General features: G+C 49.6%; 2 protein-coding genes across 2 annotated transcripts in view; one reads left to right on the top strand and one right to left on the bottom strand.

The window, feature by feature from the left end:
- LOC147702401 (uncharacterized) overlaps positions 1–25,163 on the top strand; it is a 56,345-nt gene that overhangs the window by 27,402 nt on the left and 3,780 nt on the right. The gene's annotated exons all lie outside the window — the stretch shown is intronic.
- Positions 6,524–11,512, bottom strand: LOC147702402 (uncharacterized). Its single transcript, XM_086928789.1, has 2 exons — positions 10,580–11,512; positions 6,524–6,958 (listed from the first exon to the last, which is right to left on the bottom strand). The coding sequence occupies exons 1-2, from the start codon at positions 11,510–11,512 to the stop codon at positions 6,524–6,526; spliced, it is 1,368 nt and encodes a 455-aa protein (XP_086784915.1).

Here is a 25,163-nt window from a genome sequence, read left to right on the forward strand (position 1 = left end):
GTATTCACAAATTGACTGCTCCCTGGTGTTACCGAATCACGACACCAAAAGAAGGTTCGTCCTGTGAATTTGACTTATCAAGTTCCCCATCCCAGACTCTCAGTAGCAAGCCCGAAAAGCAGCTTTGTGAGGCAAGACACAGAGTGTAGATAGATACCAGAAACTGATAATATGCAGGGGCAGTGGAATTAAATTAATGACATTTGCCATTTATTTCTGATACATATGCACCCCAAATCAGGAATTCTATTTTGACTTACTATGGAAACTGGGAAAATTGCATTAGTTGATAGATCTGAGACTGCAAGCCTCTCGCAATCTGATTCACTAAGTATTTGTTATTGCTCTGTAGGTGCATGAGCTCTGTCCTTTGATGGGGGCCTCTATTTCCCAGAGCCAATATTGGCAAAAGTAAGTCACACTTCAAGAACTGTGCTCTTACATGTGGGCTTAATGTGTCTCTTGTTTAAATGGAGGTAGTCCCCTCTCGTCTGATCAAGGCAAGCAGAAAATTATGCCCGAGATTAGAGTAGCTGGCCCACTGTCTTAAATAGTGTCTCAAATATTCTGTTAATTCTAGGACGTATTGCCTAAAATATGTGCGATAGTGGTCAGGTTAACTGATGGTTTGACATTTTTCTCAGGTAAAAAAGGCTTTTCGTAGTACAAGGCATAGGAGGCTGCTCCCTTATATTCACCAACAGTGTGCTATTTCTTACAAGCAGAGGGGAGCACCATGTTCCCCTGCCAGTGTGCCTCACGTGTCACTACTTGAGCAATACAAAGTGTCCTGAAGGAGACAATTGCAACATAGTTACTTGTTTAGAGATGTGGTAAAATATGTATCAGCTCAAAATGAATACTCCAAACAGCAAATAATCTTTCAGTAAACTGTACATAACGCATGGATTTTTGCAAAAGGCATCGCTTTGTATGTCCACATCAGTTTCTAATATATTTGTAATAAAATCATGTAGATAGAGCAAAAATCAGTCGCTCTATCCCGCTACTTAATTTTACGTGTAACTACTGACATGGGTCTCTCACTCCTCTTCGGCATGCCTGTGAGTATTGAGCTCCAGACGGTGGATGGCTTAGTTTGCACTGGTTTTCACCAAGCAAGGGAAAGCTGGAGGTGGTCATGGCTGAGGCTGTTAGTGAGTTGTCTGCTCATAATCTGCCCGCTAGCACCTATATTCCTTTACCCTCAGCCACACCACGCCACCCTAAATGACCCTCACCACCTTTTGCATGAGTGGGGGCTCAATGGGCAACCTCTCCGGATCTCCATCTGAAGCTGGGCAGGCATTTAATGTAAGAATGAATTGAATATTTTATTTTTAGAGCATCATTGTCACCAAGGTTTTTTTTTTTTTTTTGTGTGTTCCCACCCTCCATGGCAAAGCCTGCCAACCCAGATACGCGACATTTCTGATGTTGAGCAAACCAGTGGGTGTTGGGTCATTTTCTGTGCCCATGGGGGCCCTCTTGGCGACCAGGCACTGCTGGCAGGCTAGAGCAGAGGTCTTCAAACTGTGGGGCGCGCCCCCCTGGGGGGGGGGGGGCGCCGATGGGTTCCCAGGGGGGGGGGGGGGGGCGCAGATGCCTCTGCAAATATATGTAAATGAAGATGGCCTGGAAGTGCAGCGATGTTTATTTGGTGCATTTCCAGGCTATCTTCATTTACTTGGAGCCGAGAAGTGTGAATGGCGATCAGAGTGGCGTGGGGGCGGGGGTCAGTGAGGGTGCTGGCAGGGTCAAGAGGTTGCTATAAAAACAAGCATTAGAAATGCAATAGGTCTCGCAGCATTAGAGTTAGTGCTTTTAGAATTGTTTATGGGTTTTTTTGTAAATCTTTAGGGTGAGTGAGGGTGAGGGGTTGAGGGTGAGTGAGGGTGAGGCTGAGGGGTTGAGGGTGAGGGTGAGTGAGGGTGAGTGAGGGGTTGAGGGTGAGTGAGGGTGAGGGGTTGAGGGTGGGTGAGGGGTTGAGGGTGAGTGAGGGTGAGGGGTTGAGGGTGAGTGAGGGTGAGTGAGGGTGAGGGTGAGTGAGGGTGGGTGAGGGTGAGGGTGAGTGAGGGTGGGTGAGTGTGAGGGTGAGTGTGGGTGAGTGTGGGTGAGGGATTGAGGGTGAGGGGTTGAGGGTGAGTGAGGGTGAGGGGTTGAGGGTGAGTGAGGGTGAGGGGTTGAGGGTGAGGGAGGGTGAGGGGTTGAGGGTGAGGGGTTGAGGGTGAGTGAGGGTGAGGGGTTGAGGGTGAGGGTGAGTGAGGGTGAGTGAGGGTGAGTGAGGGTGAGTGAGAGTGAGGGTGAGTGAGTGAGGGTGAGTGAGAGTGAGAGTGAGGGTGAGTGAGGGTGAGTGTGAGTGAGGGTGAGTGAGGGTGAGTGAGGGTGAGTGAGGGTGAGTGAGGGTGAGTGAGGGTGAGTGAGGGTGAGGGTGGGTGAGGGTGAGTGAGGGAGAGTGAGGGTGAGTGAGGGTGAGTGAGGGTGAGTGAGGGGTTGATGTTGAGGGTGAGTGAGGGGTTGAGGGTGAGTGAGATGGCCGCAGCTCTGTAGAGCTCTGTGTTGCTTGGGAGCTTCACGACTAAATGTCGGGACCCACGCTTCTATCATCTGACTTGGCAGATGACCCACTGCATTGGAACACAGCACCTTTCAAAACATGCCCGCATTGTCCGTTTTGAAGAAATGCTGACTGCGGGACAGCTGGAAGTCTGACTGACCATTGTGAGGCTGCCATCTTAAAAGCATTCCAAACAGCCTGAGGAGAGCGCATCCATAGCGCTTGCCACCTCCAAAACACGTGATTCAATTCTCAATGATTGAGGGAATCAGCGGAACAGTCGGCGCTGCGAGGGATATACCCCAGTGGTGAGGATTGCCGTGAATCAGACTCCAGACTGGTGGCCGCCGTGGAATCAAGATGGCGTCGGAGAGGGCGTAGGTGGAGGGCCCGTTGCCGGGGCGACGCGGAGGACCTGCTGCAGCATCGGGAGGGTGGCGGAGAACTGCAAGCCCCCAGGGAGCCAAGACACTGTGTTGGAGGTGAGCCTGGCAAGGGTCCTCTACCTGACATCACTGCACTGAAGTGGCAGCGGAGACTCAGAGCGAAGGGGAAGACCTGTGAGCCACACAATCTCCCGTGTGTCCCTCCAGTAACAGTGGAGAGTGCCGGGGAACACAGGGGGTGATTGATGGAGATGGCAGGCACATTCAACAACGTAGTCAGGAGGCCTGCGCCCGAGGCCCTGAAAGCTCCTGAACGTTCCCTGAACCGGTGAGTGAAGAGCGGAAGCGGCTCATCGCGGTGAGCGGGTCACTGGGGGCGCCTTGACTGCCTTATCTTTGGGGGCCTCTCTTTATCTAAAATTAAACTTCGGCACCACTAACCTCTAAATGGTGACCCGAGAGAAGCCCTTTACCCTCAAATGGTTATATTAGGGATCGGAGGGGCACCTTTACACACACAAGATACGTGTGACGCTGTGCTCTGCAGCTGGAGGACGGGCGGCACCGAGGGAGCTGCGACCGGCCTGTGGGAATGACTGGCAGGATCAGTGTGCCTGCAGCCCGGTAGATGAGCATGGCTCGCGGCGGACTGAGACGTAGTCTTGCTGTAGGCTGCGACACGGCGGGAAGGGGAGGGGGCGGAGCGGGTGAGCTGCGCGAGGGACGCAAACCGCGTGGAGTCTTACCGGGGGAGGGGGGGGTGGGCTTGGAGGACGGAGGGTTAGCCTTAGTGTTAGGAAAGACGAGTGATGTGACCGTTGCGGCGATGTTACACGGAAGGAAGTTAGACGGCGTTAGACGGAAGGAAGAGAGGGGAGGGGGAGGAGAAATGCGACACGGCGGGAGGGGGCGGAGCGGGTAAACAAAGACGGACGTGCACGCGCACGCGCTTTTAAGGTCAATGCGCATGCGCATAAGCTCAATGCGCATGCGCATTGACCTTAAAAGTCACGGGCACTGCAAGGAATCGCCACGATTCCTTGCAGTGTAGATAAAGAGTGGATAAGTCGCAATACTCTCGCTTGCTCGATGCGCATGCGCATCGACAGGCGAGACCTAAAAAGCCCTATCTAGCCTCCAAGCTGTAGCAGTGTAGGCTATTTTTGTATTGATACGCTCTGAAAAAGGTAGAATGTTAGCTGCGTGTGCTTTATTTTTTTTCGATTGTAGTGTAATGTGGTAGTTAAAAGGGGTCTGAGATTCCAAGGTGTCGCAGAGGTGAAGTCTGTTTAGTGGGTGCAATCCAAACAAGCTATTTAGCGCCTAATAATCTTCATAGGTGCCCCTCGATGTGGTGCAGCTGTTTAGAGCAGATTCATGCCCTGCATGTCGTGAGAGGAGCACTCACCAGGGAGTCCAAGGCCTCATCTGCATGTTCTGTCTCACTCCAGAGGGCCATCACTGGAGGGCGTGAGCAGGCCCACAGTCAGTGGTTGCATGTGAAAAACACATTTTGAACTAATGGAAAACAGTGTGTTTCTTTCAGCAAATGAGTCTACGGTTATTTGGTGAGAGTCTGGAACATTGTTATTCCATTAAAAAAGAATATTCTAGCCACTGCGTTTTGTTTGGGACCTCATTGCACTAATTTGTGAGCATTATTTTGGGCTCTTCAAAATGAAAAATATTATTTTTTGATTATTGGCAAAAATAATTAACTGTGTGCCAGAGGTTTTCCATTCGTGACAGAAAACATTTGACCCATGGAATAATTGGAGTGTGATTAAACTAACCTAGAATATTACTGACTTGAGTAAACTGAGCTGCAATCACCATACGAATTTGCTGGTAGAAAACGAATATTACATATTTACCGGCTTCCTTCATACGCCAAAGCTTCCAGCTTATTTATCTATACTACTATTATAAAGAGAGAACTTGCACCTTTTGGCCAGGTAAACTCGGGAACCACAGCGCCAATCTACACACCCGATACATCTATGAAAATGTCAGGGTGTGTAGATGAACATAGGCTATATAAATTTTTAAAAAAGTAAATTAAAAAAATTAAGTTTGTAAACAAAGTAGTCCCCTGAAAGTAGCGCCGGCCGGGACCTAGCGCTGGCCGCGACGTGCGTGATGACCGCGACGCAACGTGCGTGATGACGAAGGAGGAGCGGCGGTGCAGTGAGGAGCGGCGGCAATGGTAAGGAAAGGGAAAGTTCAGTGCGAGACTGTGTGATGCAGGGGGAGGCAAGAAGGAGGCAGCAGTAAAGGAACATGTCGGAGTGCGAGTGAGTCGGGCGGGAGAGAGTCGGTGCGGGAGGGTGTAGGGGCGGGAGCGGGTGTACTGCCCCCAGCCCCTTTCTGCCCCAGGCAACGCTGGGGCGGGCTGCTAGTTTATTTATAAAGTTTCATATAGCGCTTGATGATTGTATCACCAGTGTCTGTTCCATGTCAAATGTTTTCTTTTTTTTTGTTTATGACCGAAACAGTAATATTATATCGAATGTTCTGTAAAATTAAATACCACCTTCTCTAGGTGCTCTTCTACAACTGTAATCAACTCTAGGCCTTTTTCAGTGCTCCACATCTGAATGCAAACTAAGCAAGTGTGAATTTTCCATGGTTTTACCAAACTCACCTGTGTATTTCATTGGAAGTGGCAGAGTTGGCGCACATTGGGGGCACACCGGGGTAACTTCTGCTTGTTTCCTGCCATGAGTAAGCTAGCAAGGGGTGGGGGGTGACGGAGGAGTGGTGGATTGTGTGGGGAGAATCGGTGGATTTAGAAATATGTAAAATGCAAATCGCTCCCTCCGGAAAGCAATGCTGGGTCTGGTGGCTTGGTGGACTAGTGCGTTCTCTGCGAGGGCATGTGTTTGCCCTCATCCCCCTCCACCTCCCTTTTACTCATACCTAGCCTCCTACTGCTATGAGCTCCAAAACAAAAAAACAAAAACAAAAAATTCAATCCTTCCATCTTCTATCCCTCCACTATCCTTTTCAATCCAAATAACAGAGTAACATGTCTACCACTCAAATTAATTTCATATTTCACTATACTAATTCACCAGTAATCCTTTATGGCTTTCAGGGTAATGTGCTACTGCCGAAAAAGCACTACAACACCTCATGAGGTGTAGCAAGCGCTATATAAATACAAACCTTTTTCCCTCTTTGTAGCGGGCTGGGGAAGGATAGGCAATACACTGATTCGAGTTGTTCTGGGTTTTATTTTACTATACAAAGTATCAGAGCTTTTCTTCCTGATAGTCCGTGAAAGTCGGGGAGATCGGCTCCGTGCTGCCTTTCTGCTGCCTGACTCGGGGGAGGTTTGTTTGCGTCCCCGGTCGGTTGTCCGTCGCGGGATGTCTCCGTCGACTTCCGTGGTGCTCGAGGGTTACCGGGAAGAGAAAGGCAAGAAAACGGAGTATCAGTACTTGTTCTACTTTGCTGACATAGGGGAGGGAGTGAGGGACCAAACACGCGTGATGCACACTGTATTTAAGCTGCCGAGGTGAAAGGGAGTTGTGCTCGGGGTAGGGAAAAACACACCAAGGAGTTGGGGATCCCGGGTTCAGTCCGACGCTGCAAACTTACGAGTGACCCAACCCCTCAACTTGTCACGCACCTGGTTAAGCCATACACCTCCCCCGGGTGTATGGCTGGGCGGCTCGTGGTGTCGGTGGCCTCCTGGCGTCTCCTTTTCAGCGTCCTCGGCTCCGTCCCTCTGTGGACTCTCCTCGGACCCGGTCTTCCTCCGGACTGCAGGGGTTTCTTCGACTTTCCTCTCGCTCCCTTCTCGCTCCGCATACAAGTCTCCACTCAACTCCGCTCCGCTTCCGTCCTCCTCCGCGTCTCCTTCGTCGTCCTGGGTGAACAAGCACACCCTTGATTCGTCCAGACCGGCATATGAGGTTTCCGTGTCCTGACGAGACTCCTCCCATTCCGAAGCCCATTCTGAGTTAAAGGGCCAGTGCGTGGATTGCGTGTCTACCTCCGTTTCAACGTTCTGTGGAGAGGGAGAGGTAGTGTTTCTCATTTGTCTATTCGTATATTCATTACAGACATTGCTTCTTGTTGACCCCGCTGTGTTACACACCTCCCCCTCCGGACACTCACGATCGGGGAGTGGATGACGGGATAAGAAGTCCGCCCCAATATTGTCACAGCCTTTTCGGTGATGGATGGAAAAGGAGTATGGTTGCAGTGAGAGGAACCACCGCAAAACCCTCGCATTATTAGCTTTATTGCGTGCCATCCATAGTAAGGGAGCGTGGTCTGTAAACAGTTCAAACCTCCGGCCTTCCAGGTAATATGCCAGTTTATCAATGGCCCATTTAATTGCCAGGCACTCCTTCTCGACTGTTGCATATTTTAATTCGCGAGGAAACAATTTTCGGCTGACATATAAAATTGGGTGATCCAGACCATCTTGCCCGGTCTGGGAGAGCACTGCCCCAATTCCATAGTCCGAAGCATCAGTGTGCAATGAGAACGGACGAGTGAAATCAGGGGAAGCCAAAACAGGTGTAGATGTAATCACCGACTTCAGAACTCTAAATGCCTCCTGCATCGGCACGGTGGGATGTACTGGTGAAGATGCTCGCCCTGCGTTTTTCAGTGCGTCAGTTAGGGGGGCGGCAATGTCCGCAAACTGTGGGATAAAGCGTCTGTAGTAGCCCACCAGGCCCAAAAAGGAACGCAATTCCCGTCTTGTGGATGGGAATGGGGTATCAGCAATGGCCCTAACCTTCTCGATTTGAGGTTCAATCAAGCCATGTCCCAATACATATCCAAGGTATTTGACTTTGTGAAAAGCTAGTTTGCACTTCTTAGCGTTGACAGTGAGGCCAGCCTCCCGAAGCGCCTTTAACACGACCGACAGGTGTCGTAGATGAGACTGCCAATCCGGACTGTAAATGACAATGTCATCCAGATAAGCTGACGTAAAATCCGACAAACCTGCGAGAACGGAGTTCATGAGGCGCTGAAAGGTGGCAGGCGCCCCGTGAAGGCCAAAAGGAAGGACCGTGAACTCAAAATGACCCTGCTCCGTAGAGAACGCCGTTTTTTTGATGTCTTCAGGACGTAGAGGCACCTGCCAATACCCTTTTGTCAAGTCCAGGGTGGAGATGTATTTGGCCTGACCCAGGCGCTCAATTAACTCGTCCACCCTAGGGATGGGATACGCGTCGAAGAGTGAAATGTCATTAAGTGCGCGAAAGTCCATGCAAAACCTTCGGCTGCCATCTGGTTTAGGGACCATTACAATGGGGCTGGACCAATCGCTTTTCGATGGCCGAATCACCCCCAATCGCAGCATTTCCTCAACTTCAGCCTTAATCGCCGCTCTTCTGGCTTCGGGGACCCTGTAAGGTTTAACCCTAACCTTTTTGTTGGGTGGGGTATCAATGCAATGTTCCGCTAGTGAGGTCCTTCCGGGTTTGTTGGAAAAAACATCCCCATACATCTCCAAAGTTCCCCTCAATTCTTCCTGTTGGCGGGCCTTGAGTTCCTCATTATGAACAAGCATGTCAATAGTAGAACCCTCACCCCCTGGTGTCTCTGTCACATGGATGTCCACAGGAGGAGGACCTAACCACTTTTTCAGCAGATTTATGTGATAAGATTGCCGCTTTCGTGGTGTCACCTGCAATTGATAACTAGTACTGCCAATGACCCCGACCACCTGAAACGGGCCCGTCCACTCTGCCTTGAATTTGTGGGACGATGTTGGGAGCAGCACCAAAGCCCAGTCCCCTATTTCAAGGCGTCTCCATTTTTTTCCTTTGTTGTAACTAGTTTGTTGTCTATGCTGACTAAGCTCCAGATGGTCCAACGCCAATTCCCTTAATTTAGCCAGTTTAGCCTTTAGGTCCCTGGCGTAGTCAAGAGTAGCTTTAGCCTCCTCTTCTTGTTCACTAACCCAGGCATCCCGAGTCATCTCTAGTAACGACCGAGGTTGTCGGCCATAGAGCATTTCAAAGGCTGACACTCCCAGACTACTTTGTCTCTGCGCCCTAATGGCGTAAAGTGCCAAAGGCAACATCCGGTCCCAGTCCTCCCCACTAACCTCCATCATTTTACGAAGGGTGGATTTTATGGTCCTGTTGTAGCGTTCCACCAGTCCGTCCGTTTGAGGATGGTAAACTGAGGTACGGATCTGGTGGACGTTCAGGGTGGCACAAATCTCCTTCATTAACTTCGACACAAAGGGCGTGCCCTGGTCGGTCAAAATCTCCTTCGGAAACCCAACCCGACTAAACAGCTCAATCATTTTGTCTCCGACCTGTCTGGAAGTGGCCACTGACAACGGAAAGGCCTCGGGGAAGCGTGTGGCATAGTCAACAACAACCAAAATGTGTTGGAACCCCTTTTTAGTTTTAGGCAGTGGACCGATAAGGTCCATGCCAACCCTTTCAAAAGGTTTGCCAATGACAGGTAAAGGTTGCAAAGGAACTGCCTGTGGTCTAACCATATTCTTCATTTGGCAAATGTCACAGGACTTGCAGTAAGCTTCGGTATCTTTATAAATACCGGGCCAAAAAAATTGCCTGAGGATGTTTTGGGTGGTTTTCTCGGCGCCTGAGTGCCCAGCGATGAGATGGCTGTGGGCGAAAAAAAGGACCTGCTCTCTGAAGGAGACCGGCACCAATAGTTGAGCCGGCTGACCCTCTCCACTTATGCGATACAACAGGTCATTATCGATTATGAACCCTGGAAAAATTTTCGAGTTTTCCTCCCTCTGATGTGCTTGTTCCCATGCGTTGAGCAGCGTGGGATCACTGATTTGTGCAAATTTGAAGCTTCTATCCATAACCCAAGGATCTTGTGTCAGGAGCGAATTCACTGTTGGTGGACGTGACCCTGACGAACCAAAACCCCTAGCGCCTCTCTCTGTGTCGTCCAGCTGGTGGAGCACCTCCAGCCTGGTTTCTGCTATGCGCTCACAAAGTAATTGTGCCACTCTATCTCCTTTTCTTACTTGGAAGGGTTCTGTACCAAAATTAAATAGTAGGATGCCAACGTTACCTCTATAATCTTCGTCAATCACACCCGCCCCTACATCAATAAAATGTTTCGCTGCAAGGCCTGAACGTGGAGCAATTCTCCCATAGCACCCTGTAGGGACTGCAACTTGTAGGTCTGTTTTGACCAGTGACTTCCCTTTTGCAGGAACCACATAATCATATGCACTGTGAAGGTCATAACCCGCTGCTCTTACCGAACCTTTAGTGGGGGACATTGCGTTATTAGACAACTTCACAACTTGGAGGCTAAGTCTAGGCGGACGTTCCATAATGGTATTACCCCCCCCCCTTGTGTGGCACACTGTTTTCAGTTTATCCTTAAACATGTTCAAGAAACTAGGGTTATCGGTCCCAATTATTATATCCTCGGGGAGGTTGGACATTACTCCTACTCTTACAGTTTGTGGAGGCGCCCCAATCTGTTCAAGCACAATGTCAGCAATGGGGTATGGCCGGATATCCCCATGAACACATTTAATGTTTACTATCCCCTGGGGAACATATTGTCCTGTCCTGACATAGGGGGATTGTACTACCGACTGTCGGCAACCTGAATCCAACAAAGCTGATAATGAGTGACCATTGACGTTTACACTTACTCTAAAAGAGCCGCCCATCTCTGCTGAAAAGAGTACCGCCCTGGGGAGGTACCCTACCTCCATTGGCTCCTCTTCATTCCTTTTCTTGGGGCACATCCGTGCAATGTGTCCCCATTGCCCACAGTCGAAGCATTGTGGCCCTGGGTTGGTCATGTTCTCAGTCCTCCATGTACGGGGACGAGTGGTCTCTTTTCCCGTTGCCGCCGGCTTCTCCAGTCGTCCAACTCCTTTCTTCTCCATTTCAAAGGGAAAATTTTTAGGTTGAGCCCGGGTAAAGGATGAGGCCATCTCCACTGCTTGTGTGGTTGTTAGATCGTTATGTTGGCGAAGCCACTTTTGAGTAGCGTATGGGAGGGCCTCAAGAAATTGTTCTAAGTAGATTCGATCAAGTATTTCTTCTTTCGTGCTGGTAGTGGGGGTTAGCCATTTATCTGCCGCCATTTTTAATCTCACGAATAGAGTTTTGGGATTTTCCCCCACTGCACCTCTCTCTTTTCTGAATTTTAGGCGATATGCCTCGGGGTCTAATCCTAAATGATCTAGGATTATTTTTTTAATTTCGACATAGGTGGTGTCTCCTCTTGGATTTGCTACTTGGTACGCCGCCTGGGCCTCTCCCCCTAAGAGCGGTGCCAAGAAGAACGGCCATTTTGCCACTGGCCAACCACAGGCCCTTGCTGCCCTCTCGAAATTTAACAAGAAAGCGTCGGGGTCTTCTCCTTGTCTATATTTTTGCAGAGACACGGCCGGTGCGCCATGGGTTAGAGTTCTCTCTGTGTTTCCACTCCTCTGTACTGGGTCTACCCATGGTTGTTTTTCTTCAATAGCTTTCTTTAGTATCTCTCTGTCGGCTTGTGCGGATACCAGGTGTTGTTCTAGCACCCACTCAATTCGTCCTTGACCCTTGACTAACTGATCTACAACGGTCTCCATCTTGATTCCGCAGATGGTGCCAATGCCCGCATTCTCCACCACTGTAGCGGGCTGGGGAAGGATAGGCAATACACTGATTCGAGTTGTTCTGGGTTTTATTTTACTATACAAAGTATCAGAGCTTTTCTTCCTGATAGTCCGTGAAAGTCGGGGAGATCGGCTCCGTGCTGCCTTTCTGCTGCCTGACTCGGGGGAGGTTTGTTTGCGTCCCCGGTCGGTTGTCCGTCGCGGGATGTCTCCGTCGACTTCCGTGGTGCTCGAGGGTTACCGGGAAGAGAAAGGCAAGAAAACGGAGTATCAGTACTTGTTCTACTTTGCTGACATAGGGGAGGGAGTGAGGGACCAAACACGCGTGATGCACACTGTATTTAAGCTGCCGAGGTGAAAGGGAGTTGTGCTCGGGGTAGGGAAAAACACACCAAGGAGTTGGGGATCCCGGGTTCAGTCCGACGCTGCAAACTTACGAGTGACCCAACCCCTCAACTTGTCACGCACCTGGTTAAGCCATACACCTCCCCCGGGTGTATGGCTGGGCGGCTCGTGGTGTCGGTGGCCTCCTGGCGTCTCCTTTTCAGCGTCCTCGGCTCCGTCCCTCTGTGGACTCTCCTCGGACCCGGTCTTCCTCCGGACTGCAGGGGTTTCTTCGACTTTCCTCTCGCTCCCTTCTCGCTCCGCATACAAGTCTCCACTCAACTCCGCTCCGCTTCCGTCCTCCTCCGCGTCTCCTTCGTCGTCCTGGGTGAACAAGCACACCCTTGATTCGTCCAGACCGGCATATGAGGTTTCCGTGTCCTGACGAGACTCCTCCCATTCCGAAGCCCATTCTGAGTTAAAGGGCCAGTGCGTGGATTGCGTGTCTACCTCCGTTTCAACGTTCTGTGGAGAGGGAGAGGTAGTGTTTCTCATTTGTCTATTCGTATATTCATTACAGACATTGCTTCTTGTTGACCCCGCTGTGTTACACTCTTCTACCCCTTCGCTATCCTTCTCAATCCAAATCACTGACTAACAGCCCACCACTCAAATTACTTTCATATTTCATTATACTAATTCACCACTAATGCTGTATGGGTTCCAGAGTAGCGTACTACTCGATGAAAAAAACACTTCAGCACCCCACCATGGGTAGCAAACGCTATGTAAATGCAATTACAATACAAAGGTTTTTATGTTTTCACAGTCATTTAAGTGAGCATAAAATAATGTAATAACAGCTTAATAATTATGTGGAAAACGCTACTGCTGCAGAAACCCATAGTTCCTGTTGCCCTGGCTGCTAGGCGTTTTCCCCTGCTGTGCTGGGAATTGCTATTTTCCTTTATTCATGACGAGCCCAGCTCGGCATCAGCGTGCGAGCGCCCTGCTCCATAACGAGCTTGGCTCGTCATTTGTGTGGAAGGGGTTAAGGGACTTAGCCAATTAATGGCTGGTAAGAAGGTTGGTTTCTTCATTAACTTTCTGCACTACCACCACACCTTTCACTTTCAGGCAGAGTCTCCTCAAAGTCAGCATCAACCATTCAGGGGCAGTTTTTTTGTGAAAGCAGAGTCCATGGGTGGCAGGCCAGCAGGGTTGCATTCAGATGCAAAGCCCTACTCCTCTCAACACGTGGAGCCTCACAGTAATGGTCTATGAGACAGAGGAAAGGATTGAGATACTAGATATTGTCAAAGAGAATGCCCAGAATAGGGCGCACTGTATGGGGGCTCATTTTTATGTTTCCAAATGGGCAGAGACATCTTCTTCAGAGAGATACTCCAAAGTAGGGGACAATATAAGTGGTCTCTTTTTTTGTTTTAAAGGGCCATTCATTAGTGAAGCTGGAACTGCTGCCAGGTGTGTAAGTGGCCACTGCTGGTTATCATTAAGGAAGCAATTGAGGCAGGACTGGGGTCCAGAAGTTTCAGGGGCCCACTGCATCATAATTAAGACTGTGTACCGTTAAAAACAAGCATTAGAAATGCAATCGGGCTCGGATTTATTTGAGTTTGAGCTAATGGCATTGTAAATGGCAATGTCTTTTCGCCATGTGTTATGGAGTGTGTGCATGTGGTGTGTAGTGGAATTATGTGGGTTGGATTGTAATTTTAGCAATGGTGGCATGCTGTGCTTTAGATGAATATGTTTAAAAGTAAAGTGTACCATACTGCGATTGCTACAATAGTTAATTGTGGATGCGTTAACAATTGATGCGTGCACTGATGGCTGGTGGTGGGTGTGCTTGGTGGAAGAGTGCTCTGCTGGCTGGAGGTGTGTGTGCCTGGTGGAAGGGTGCACTGACAGCTGGTGGGTTTGTGCTTGGTAAAAGCGTGCACAGATGGCTGATGGTGTGTGTGTTTGGTGAAAGCGTGCACTGGCGGTTGCTGGTGAGTGCGCCTTGTAAAAGCATGCACTGACGGCTGCTGTTGTACGCCTGGTGGTGTTTGTGCTTGGTGAAAGAGTGCATTGATGGCTGGTGGTGTTTGGCCCTGGTGAAAGCGTGCACTGACAGCTGGTGGTGTGTTGTTGTGTGTGTGGTTGTGTGTCTAGTGGTGAGTCTGTGGGGGGTGAGTCTGTGGGGGTGAGTGTGTGGTAGTGAGTGTGTTGTGGTGAGTGTGTGGTGGTGAGAGAGTGGTGTGTGTGTGGTATCTGTGTGTGTGTGTGTGTGTGGTATGTGTGTGTGGTGTATGTGTGTGTATGGTGTGTGTGTGGTCTTTTGTGTGTGGTGTGGTGTTATGTATGTGTGTGGTGGACTTAGTTTGAGTGTTAGTTTCCTGCACACTCACACGCTGCCCCTACACATTCACACACTGCTCACCCTGCACACTCACATTGTTCACCCTGCATAGTCACACACTGTTCATCCTGCACACTGATCTTGCACACTCACACACTGTCACTCTGCAGTCACTGTTACTCTGCAGTCACACTCACTCTGCACTCACTGTCACTCTGCACTCACTGTCACTCTGCACTCACTCTGCACTCACTGTCACTCTGCACTCACTCTGCACTCACTGTCACTCTGCACTCACTCTGCACTCACTCTGCACTCACTGTCACTCTGCACTCACTTTGCACTCACTGAGTGAAGTAGTGTGGCTCACTGGTTAGAGGCGGCAGACCCGAGAGCAGAGGACGGCCCGGGACCAGGGTTCGATTCCCGGCGCGGCAGGTTTCTGGACCAGGGTCAGCGGACTTGATAATTCTCTCGCCTCGGTGCCCACTCTGATCAGCGATCACACTCGGCAACTCTGGGCATTAGCTTGCCTCATCTTCACTAACGGCCCCACCAGACCGCTGGGGATGCCTGGTCTCACCCTGGAGATACCCCTTAAGGGACCATCTCTCAGGGAAGCCAGGAAGGGTTTCGCAGCGGTCGAAGCGCCTTGGGACCCTACGGGTAAGTAGTGCGCTATATAAATGCCTATACAAACATACATACATACATACTGTCTCTGCACTCGCTTTGCACTCACCGTCAATCTGCACTCACTGTCTCTGCACTCGCTCTGCACTCACCGTCAATCTGCACTCACTGTCTCTGCACTCGCTCTGCAATCACCGTCAATCTGCACTCACTGTCTCTGCACTGGCTCTGCACTCAGTCACTCTGCACTCAGTCACTCTGCACTCACTCTGCACTCACTGTCATTGCACTCACTCAGCACTCACTGTCACTCTGCACTCACTGTCTCTGCACTCACTCTGTACTCACTGTCACTCTGTACTCACTGTCACTCTGCACTCACTGTCACTCTGCACTCACTGTCACTCTGCACTCACTGTCACTCTGCACTCACTGTCACTCTGCACTCACTGTCACTGCACTCACTGTCACTGCACTCAGCCACTCTGCACTCACTGTTACACTGCACTCACTCTGCACTCACTCTGCACTCACCTCACTCTGCACTCAGTCTGCACTCACTCTGCACTCACTGTCACTCTGTCCCTCTGCACTCACTGTCACTCTGCACTCACTCTGCACTCACTGTCACTCTGCACTCACTGTCACTCTGCACACACTCTACACTCACTGTCACTCTGCACTCACTCTGCATGCGCTCTGCAGTAACTCACACTCAACTTACTCACTGTCACTCAGCAGTCATTCTACTTTCCCTCTGCAGTTATTCTGCACTCACTTCTGTCAATCTTTAGTAATTCACATTTTCCACTCACTCTCACTCTGCACTCACTCTCACTCTGCACTTGCTGAGGAGTATGCACCACTGCACTCCATCACTTCCCCATTCAATTGGGAGGCCTGAGAGCATCTGCTTCTCTCTCCAATCTGCATCTGCTATCCTTACTCCTCCACTTCTAAACAGTCTGCTCCACAGAGAGGACTATTTATTTTTCTCACCATTTTAGGAGGCCAGTGGGGAGGGACAAGACGTATACTAAGACACTTCACCAATTTGACAGGTCACCTGCACTTTGGGATTCCAGTTACTTTTTTATTTTCCATTTGGACCATTTCTGCTTGCTTTCCATACACACAAAACTGCCATAGGCTTGTCTTCCCACTTTCTCCATATTTTAAAAATGACATCAGACTTGATTATTTTCACAGCTCTAGTTGCCATCAGCCAGGCTGCTTCACCACCCCCTTCACTCAGAGTGTAATGGTTGCTTAGAGACACAGCTTACTCTTCCATCAGAGTGGCCCTGCTGACCTTGCCGTCTGGTATCAGACCCGCTTTGTGGCGCACTTCTGTTTTGGGGGAGCAGTCTTCAGTAGTCAGTGGTGAGTATTTCACCATAACCAATCACCAACCCTGATACTATGTCTCAATATATAGAACTTTTCGGAATGCACTCTGTGGGCCAAACTTTGCACAGTTTCCCAGAACATTTAACACTGAAGAATGCTTCCTATCTAAGAAGGGCCTTTATAGTGCAAATGCACCTCCAAATCTTGTCTTTCCTTTGCATAGAAATCAGTTGTTGTTTACATTTGACTATTGTTGCATTTGTGTATAGTTTAGTTAGGTTACTCACATTTATTGCTATGATAAGTATAAGGGCCTGGTGTTGTGATCCCTTACAAATACATTTTTTTCTAGGAGACCTGTCTAACTGGTCTGTTTTATTTCTCTCTCAATCTCTCCTCCTCACCTATCCCCCCACCCCCACTTGGCTACATTATACGATCAGGACCCCCTTTCGTAAAATCCCTGGAAACATTATTCTATCCATACACTTGCACATCCAAAGCCCATACCCCTTTTGAACCCTATCATTCCCAATAGGACCATACCCTTTCTATCAGGGTTAGAGAGCGGGCACAAGGGTAAAGGGATGTCAGAGTATTGTGAAAGGAGTTTTGCTTGGGTTTGGGGCCATTGGCGTGTTCTGAAAGGTATCTGTGGTGGATGACAAAACGTACCCTGAATTTCCTAGGGTCTCTGTTAGTATTACATTTCAGTTGGATAACCAGGTAAATTCCCTTTGTATGTGGGCAGCAAGGCCAACCAGCCCAGGCTTAATTTGAAAGTGGATTGATATTCAGATACAATATTTCAAAGTATTTACACTCGAGACCACTATGTAGGAAAACAATAATTAGACTGCTTTGATTTAAAGAGAAATGGGTACGTTAAAAATTCAGAACACAAACCGCCCTAAAGTTCTAGCACTGTCTTGGGCAAGAGATAAAGGCCCCTATACACAGTTCTTGAGCATATGCAGTTAGTGCTACAATTCAAGTTACATGGGTGAACGTTTGATCGCAAATCTTTTACAGAGCGCACTTTTTACGTCAATGAGGCAGTGGTGATAGGACAAGTGTTGTAATATATCATGTTGGCTATGACGCTATATAGCTTTGCTTTAGTTTATCAGCAACTCTTGGGCTAAGACCAAAATATCCAGTGAGTTTGTGCCTTGGCGGGCGATAGTCTGCAAAAACAATTAAAAAATAGTCACCCGCTTTGACAAAGTTCCCATTAAAGCTAAAGGTGAAATGTTAGTGGCTACTAACCATTGACATGGACTATTGGTGTCCAGTTAACAGAAATTCGCAGTGTCCAATGGTCTGCTGTATCCATGAACGGTACAGAGTTCCAAGATGGCAGCTGTCAAATGGGTCCAGACTCAAAGCTAATGCACGAAGATCTGTTGGTCTTGGCCTAGAATTCAGAATACATCATTTGCAGTGCTAAAACATTTTAAGGGTTGTCATGATTGAGTTTTTTCTGCTGGCAGTGCATTGTCTGGTCTTACTAGCTTTTCATTAGGGCTGTGAGACTGGGATTTAGAGTTGGAATCCAATCATGATTGTAAATGGTCATACGACCGAAACCAAGATAACTGGAACAGGGGCAAACGATTGCAGCTGCAGGCCGCTTCTTACAGCCTTTGATGAAGAGGAAAATCTGTGTGTCTCAAGCTAAAAACCCACAAACCTAGACTGTACAAAATCCTTCTTCAATGAGGTAGTTTGGGGATGATGCACTTAAACAAAACTCACAGTCCTTAAATGTTCTCAGCAGATACTTTACCCTGTGCTCACAAAAGCTGTCCTCCAAATGGCCTGCACGTCCGTGTAGTGCAATTCCCCAAGGCCATCTTCATGCAGGTTTGTCAACCAAGCCTTACTTCTGGATCTTGTTCAACAAGACTGTGCCTTTCAACACCAGGCCGTAAAACATCCACTTCTTCCAGTTCACAGCAGCATGACTATGTCCAAAGTACTAAACCATGAACAGGACTGCGTTACAGGCTGTTAGCCAAGAGGTGCTTCTTGAAGTTCAGACTGAGAATAGTTTCTGGCTGGATGAGCTCAGTATTTAGACTGCTTTGAGGGAAACGGGCAGATTACTCAGGAAAAAAAAACAAATCGGTGTAGTGAACATTTTCTCAAAGTTTCTCCCTTCTTTTCGAACAGGCAGAGGAGGAGGTGTTATCATTTGGTAAAGCTATGTGTATAGGCTGGATTGATACCAAACTTTATTAGCAGAGATCTCCTCAATGCTAGGTGATGCCACCAAAACACAAAGGAAGAAAAGAAGCTGCGTAACGTCCAGCACAACAAAAACAAAGAAGACTAACTCGGGTACTGTTGCAATGCAGATGTTCTGTTCTGGCTAGCATGATGTGGAAGTATATTCATCCACCTCACTAGTTATCTTTGGGATCCCTGGTTAAAGGTTCCATGGGCTGGTTGTCGTATATGCAAGATGGACAAAATTAATCTGGAAGCAAACCACAGTTTGGTGCAGGCACTTGCTGTGTCCTCTTTAAGAAGCCAGTCACCATGCACATAGTCTTCTAGTCTCTTACCTTACGAGTAACATGCTATACACGGTACACTGGTGGAGGAATTGTAGACCCTTATTGGGTGACTGCCCATAATTTGCGCAGAATTCCGGTAGGCGATGACCCAATCCAAAGTACACGTAAAAAAGTCTGTACCTATGCACTAGAATCATATGCCACTGCCAGTCTCCCATGGAGACTGGCATGTGTAAATAGTATTCACACTCAATTAGGAGTGGGAGACTACTTTGAGTGCACCCCGTTACTAGAAGAGTCTTTTGTTTTTGCTTATGAACATTGTGAAAACACTGGGCACCTCCAGTGGACTTGCACATTGTGTAGTTTACTGGTAGACAGTCGCAGGCCACAAAAGGTGTAACTGCGGCTTGGTGGTACAGATTCCTGAATTAGGAAAGGACTTTTATCTCTATGGAGTGTGACAGAAAATGAGGAGAGAGCTTGGAGTGATCTCTTGACGAGGAAGGAATAAAAGAGGAGTGGGAAGTGTGGAAGTATGTAACAATAAGGGAAAGAAGGGGGAAGATGGCGGTTAAAGGGATGAGGACAGTGCAGGAAGATGAAAAGGAAGATGAAAAGGGAGGCAGGGATATGCACAAGGAATTGGAGAAAAAAGAAATGAATGGGAAAGAGAAAGGGAGAAAAAGCAAAACGGGTATGCCACAGGAATGAGAAGATTGAAGAGACTGAGCATATGAGTAGAGAGAATATAGACAGAGAAGTGAGTGAAAACGCAGGAAATGCTCTTTTTATGAAAGGTAGTCACATGTTTGAGGTACAAAATTATGTTTGCCTGTTCTTGCCTTATAAAAACCTTTCTGCTGAGTGTAGGTTCTAAAGAACCTAATAACCTGACCCTATTTTCAACTCAAACCAATGGGCATCTTTACTGGGGAGAGAGAACAAAAAGCGCAGGGCTCTAATCTGGCCCTCATGCCTTTTTAGATCTCGTCTGCGTAGGCCGCACACGCGCAGTCACGCTGGCGAGATTTTATGTTTTAGAAGAGCTTCTGTTACAGGCTTTAAGCCCCGTCCCTCTTTTCCATTGGTCGGCGTCACCGTTTATGCTAAACGGTGGCCAGCCATTGGAAAAGAGGTTTGTGTGACGTACACTTTTCCCTATTTTTGGCCGTCCCACTTGGACGGCCTGGCCTGCTCTCCTTCTTCTGCAAAACGTTTCTTATCGTTATGGGGGCCAAACACAAACCTTTTGCAGCAGAAGGAAAGCAGGCTGACCCAGTGGGACGGCAGAAAAAGATAAAAGTCTTTGTCAGCGCTTTCAGCAGCGCTGTAAATTTGGCCCGGAGCCCCTCAGATAACGAACCCCTAAATAATGCGCTGGTACAACACGCTAAGATACACTTACAGAACCACTGAACTCTCTGGTGGGGGGGGGGGGGTGGAGGCACGTCACTACCCTACGTACAGGTGCAGACTAGGTCAAGATCCTTGAGGCGGCTCCGCGTGTCTCCAGGACGGCCCCCATAGGTCCGGACATCGCACACTGACGAGCAGAGGTTCTTGGGTGGACGAAATGCGAAGGGGCGAACTTGCGCAGGCTGGCGGATAGAGGACTCCACTCCCAAGTTCAAGTTTAAGAATTTGTATAGCGCACTACTCACCCAGAGGGTCTCAAGGCGCTTGGGGGGGTTCATTATTTGTCGAATAACCAGGTTTTAAGTTCTTTTCTGAAGGAGATGTGGTTCTGTGTAAGGCGGAGGTGAGTCTTGGTCTTGGTCGCCAAGTAGGAGAAGGATCTACCTTCCATGGTGGATCTTTGGATACGTGGAACTGCGGCGAGGGCTTGATTGGAGGATTTTAGTTGGCGGGTGGGTGTGTAGAAGTACAGACGAGTGTTGAGGCATTCGGGTCCTAGTTTGTAAAGGGCTTTGTGTGCGTGGGTGAGGAGACGGAACGTTATTCTCTTGTTGACGGGAAGCCAATGGAGGTCTTTCAGGTGTCCTGTAATGTGATCTTGGCGAGGGATGTCCAAAATGAGTCTCGCTGATATGTTTTGGATGCGTTGGAGTTTTTTCTGTAGTTTGGCTGTGATTCCGGCGTATAGTGTGTTTCCATAGTCCAGTCGACTCGTGACCAGTGCGTGGGTGACAGTCTTTCTTGTTGCGGGGGGGATCCAACTGAAGATTTTTTTGAGTATACGAAGTACGTTGAAGCAGGATGATGAGACTGCGTTGACTTGTCTGGTCATCGAGAGTGAGGAGTCTAGGATGAAGCCAAGGTTACGTGCGTGGTCTGTGGGTATGGGTGCTGTGCCCAGAGCCGAAGGCCACCATGAGTCGTCCCAGGCAGAGGGGGATGATCCTAGGATGAGCACCTCCGTTTTGTCGGAGTTAAGTTTTAGGCGGCTGTTTTTCATCCATTCGGCTACTTCTTTCTTGCCTTCGTGAAGATTGGTTTTGGCGGTGTTAGGGTCTTTGGTGAGGGAAAGGATCAACTTAAGGTTGTGTTGACGCGCGATGGATGCGAGTGGACTCATGTAAACGTTGAAGAGAGTGGGGCTGAGTGATGATCCTTGTGGTACACCGCAGATGACTTCGAAGGCCTCTGATTTGAATGGGGGAAGTCGGACTCTCTGAGTTCTCCCAGCGAGGAACGAGATGATCCAGTCCAAGGCTTTTCCTTGTATTCCGATGTTGCTGAGGCGTTGTATGAGGGTGTTGTGACAGACTGTGTCGAAAGCGGCGGAGAGGTCGAGTAGAATGAGGGCAACTGTTTCTCCGTTGTCCAGTAGTGTTCGGATGTCGTCTGTCGCTGCAATGAGGGCGGTTTCGGTGCTGTGTTTGGCCCGAAATCCGGACTGAGAGGGATCGAGAGAGTTGTTGGATTCAAGGAAGGCGGCGAGCTGGCTATTGACGGCTTTCTCAATGACTTTGGCAGGGAATGGGAGGAGGGATATGGGGCGGTAGTTTTTAAGTTCAGCGGGGTCTGCTGTGGCTTTCTTCAGGAGGGCGCTGAGATCGGCGTGTTTCCAGCTTTCTGGGAAGGTAGCAGAGTTGAAAGAGCAGTTGATGACATCACGGAGATGGGCTGCGATGATGGAGTCTGCTTTGTTGAAGATGTGGTGGGGCAGGGGTCGGTAGGCGAGCCAGAATGGATGGAGTTCATTAGGCGGATGGTGTCTTCAGTGGTGATTGAGTTCCAGGCTATGAGGTTGTTAGCGGGCGGTGTAGGTTCGGAGGTGGGTGGGGAGGATTATGCTTTGGAAAGGTTCTCGAAGCTGTTATGTATGTCGGCAATTTTGTTGTAGAAGAAGGAGGATAACGAATCGCAGAGGTCTTGGGAGGGAGTGATGTCGTTTGAGGCTGCGGTGGGGTTGGTGAATTCTTTGACGATGTTGAAAAGTTCCTTGCTGTTATGGGCGTTGTTGTCGAGTCGATCCTTAAGTGCTGATTTCTTGGTGGATCGAATCAGTTGGTGGTGTTTGCGGGTTGCTGCCTTGAAGGTGGTCATGTTGTCGGTGGTTTGGTTTTTTCTCCATGTTTTCTCTAGAGTACGGCATAGGGGGCCTTTTTGTTGCCTGATTTGATCTGGTGGTTTCTCAAGGGTGCTAATTCGTCAGCGCTGTGAGTGATCCATTGTTTGAATTTGGTGGCTGCTTGGTTTGGGTCCAATGAGAGGGTGGGAGCATTTTGGTTGAGCGATGTGAGGAGTTGGTCGGTGGTGATTTTGTTCCAGTTTCTTCGAGGAATGGGTTGTGGGGGGTTGTGGGTCGATGTGGTTTTGTAGCTGAAGTGAACACAACTGTGGTCTGTCCAATGGAGAGCTGTGGTGCGATCGAAGGAAATATGTTTGCTGGAGATGAAGATTGGGTCGAGCGTATGTCCGGCTACATGGGTGGGGGAGTCAACAAGTTGTTTGAATCCAAGATTGGCCAGGTTGTCCAGAAGGGTGGTGGTGTTGCTGTCGTTTTTGTTTTCCAGGTGGAAGTTGAGGTCTCCTAGTAGAATGTAGTTCTCGGAGGCGAGTGCATGTGGGCTGATGAAGTCAGTGATGTCTTCGCTGAATTGTTTACGGGTTCCTGGTGGTCTGTAGATGAGGGTGCCTCTAAGTGTGGTCCTGGGGTCAGTGTGGATTTGGAAGTGAAGGTGTTCGGCGGTAGCGAGGTTATCGTCGGAGCTGGTCGTTATTCTGATGGTGTTCTTGTGGACGATGGCGATGCCTCCACTTGTTTGGTTGGTACGGTCTTTTCGGATGATCTTGTTAGCGTCCGGGACGGCTATGGCGATGTCGGGTGCTGATGATGCGTTCGTCCAGGTTTCTGTAGGGAAGGCGATGTCCGGTGACGCAGTGTCGAGTAGGTCCCAGAGTTCAGTTGCGTGTCTGTGGACCGAGCTGGTGTTCAGCAGGATATACTTCAGGTGGTTCGAGTCGGAGCTGTGTTTAAAGGGCGTAGATTTGTTGTGGGTCTTGATGCAGGTGAACTTGCAGGAGTGGCAGGCGAAGGGACCGTGGGCACGTCCAGGGGTAGCTTCGTAGCATTGTGGTGTGCGTCCGGGGTTAAGGGCTAGGAGGGCGGCGGCGTCATACGTTATGCGGGGGGAGTGCGGTTTGCGGGGACCAGGGGGTCTGGCGCTGGGCGCGGTCCAGGCGCGAACGGGCGCAGACGGGCTAACCTTTGGCGCACCTTCGATGCGCATGGGGCGCTGCGCGCTAAAGCATCTGTCATAAATGGATAGTGGGGGGGAGGGGCGAGGAAGGCTCAGCTGGGAGGCGGGAGCGGGGAGGCGACACGGGCCAGGAGAGGGCACAACAACAACAAAATGACTACGGAGACAGAAAGCGAAACGGGGCACAGCCGAGGACCGGCAATCTACACAATAGCAGGCTACGGCATCTGGCTCACTTCTTTTGGCTTTTGCCCCAGGCAGCGCAATGAAAGACCGGATCCCCCCCGAGTCCCGAGTATTGGAGCGGTTCAAGCCCCCCTCCAGCTACTGCCGAAAACCTCCCTCCCCGTCTTTCTCATCTCGCCCCCAGACAGCACAACGGACGTGACAGATTAATACCCGCCTGGGGCAAATGGTTCTCACCTGGGTGTTGGAGCACTTCCACCGCCAACCCCCATGTGTTCTATTGCAAATGTTCCCGTACCAACTAAAATGTCTACACTGCTAATTTTATTCATTCCTAAAAATAATTTAATTGTGTATAATTATTAAAAAAAACTACCAGGTATCCATGCATTCGATGCATTTTAGACACTAGCAGGATAAGAGCAGGGAAGGGGTTTACTGCAGAAGCAAACTGCCGGTTACTTAATTGCTGGGCACGTCTTATCTGGCGCTGTTGCATTGTTTTGAAAAAAGCAGCTTGAAAAGATCAGCAGAACAGGGCTGCCGCCGTGAGTCCTGCGCTCTGGGGTCCGCCGCCTTGGCCGCTGCGACACCGCTCCCATAGGTCAGCTCACCGTTGGCGTGCTGCTTTGCACTGCAAGAGGTGACCTATGCTATACTTGGCAAGACACTGTTTAATCACGTAGTTACCAAGTTTGAAAATGATGAAATAATGAAGTAATACTATTACAAATTGTGCAGCATTATGCCACATGGTTTGACTTTTCTTGCCACGTAATTTACTCCACACTACCGCATAGCGTGAGCCTCGACTGCCGCATAATTCCAAGGTTAAGCCTTAACGTGCGTCCTTTGGTGGGGTCGCTGAGGGCATGAAAAGAGCATCGCTTCAGCGCACACGGTGGGTGCAGCCTCCAAGACTAATGTTCATTTTCCACGATGAAGTAATCCAGCTGCACGTGGTGACACACGGCTCACCCACCACCTCCACCGGAAGTGAACAGCTGGCACCGCTGGAAGGCGGTGAAGGACGTGCCTCTGTTTTGTTTCCTCGTTCCAGGATGTGCTTGTGAATGGTTGACTTCCTGGAATGGGGGTTCCCATCGCCCTTCCAGCCCAGGCGCCCCCACGCACCTCCGCGTTTAATTACCTGTGAATCCTGAGGGCGGGGTCGGTGCCAAAGGGGCCGGTGGCAGAGGAGAGGTATGGGCCCTTTTTCCCCTCTGTGGATCAAGCCCCCACATACCTGGGCTGGTTCTTCTACACAATAGACTGCACCAGCTGCAGGTGAGAGGGGGCCTGAGCAAGCCATGTATTAGCCCCATTAATTATCTGCAGGATGACAATTGGGGGCCTGAGGATGCACATCATGTGGTGACCTCCCTCCCGCCCCGGACTCCAGGCGGGAGCAGCGAGCCTAGGAGGGAGATAGTCTATAAGCAGCAACAGGAACAAGTCTTTGGTGTGTGTGTGTGGGAGGGGTGAGGGGGGGCTGGACACCACGATCCTACAGCCAACCCGCAGGTGCCTGCTGCCAGCTTTCTTGGATTGCGACTGGGAGTTTCATTCAAATA

This window comes from Lissotriton vulgaris, chromosome 7 (assembly GCF_964263255.1).
Source record: "Lissotriton vulgaris chromosome 7, aLisVul1.2, whole genome shotgun sequence".
In the NCBI taxonomy this organism is placed as follows: domain Eukaryota; kingdom Metazoa; phylum Chordata; class Amphibia; order Caudata; family Salamandridae; genus Lissotriton; species Lissotriton vulgaris.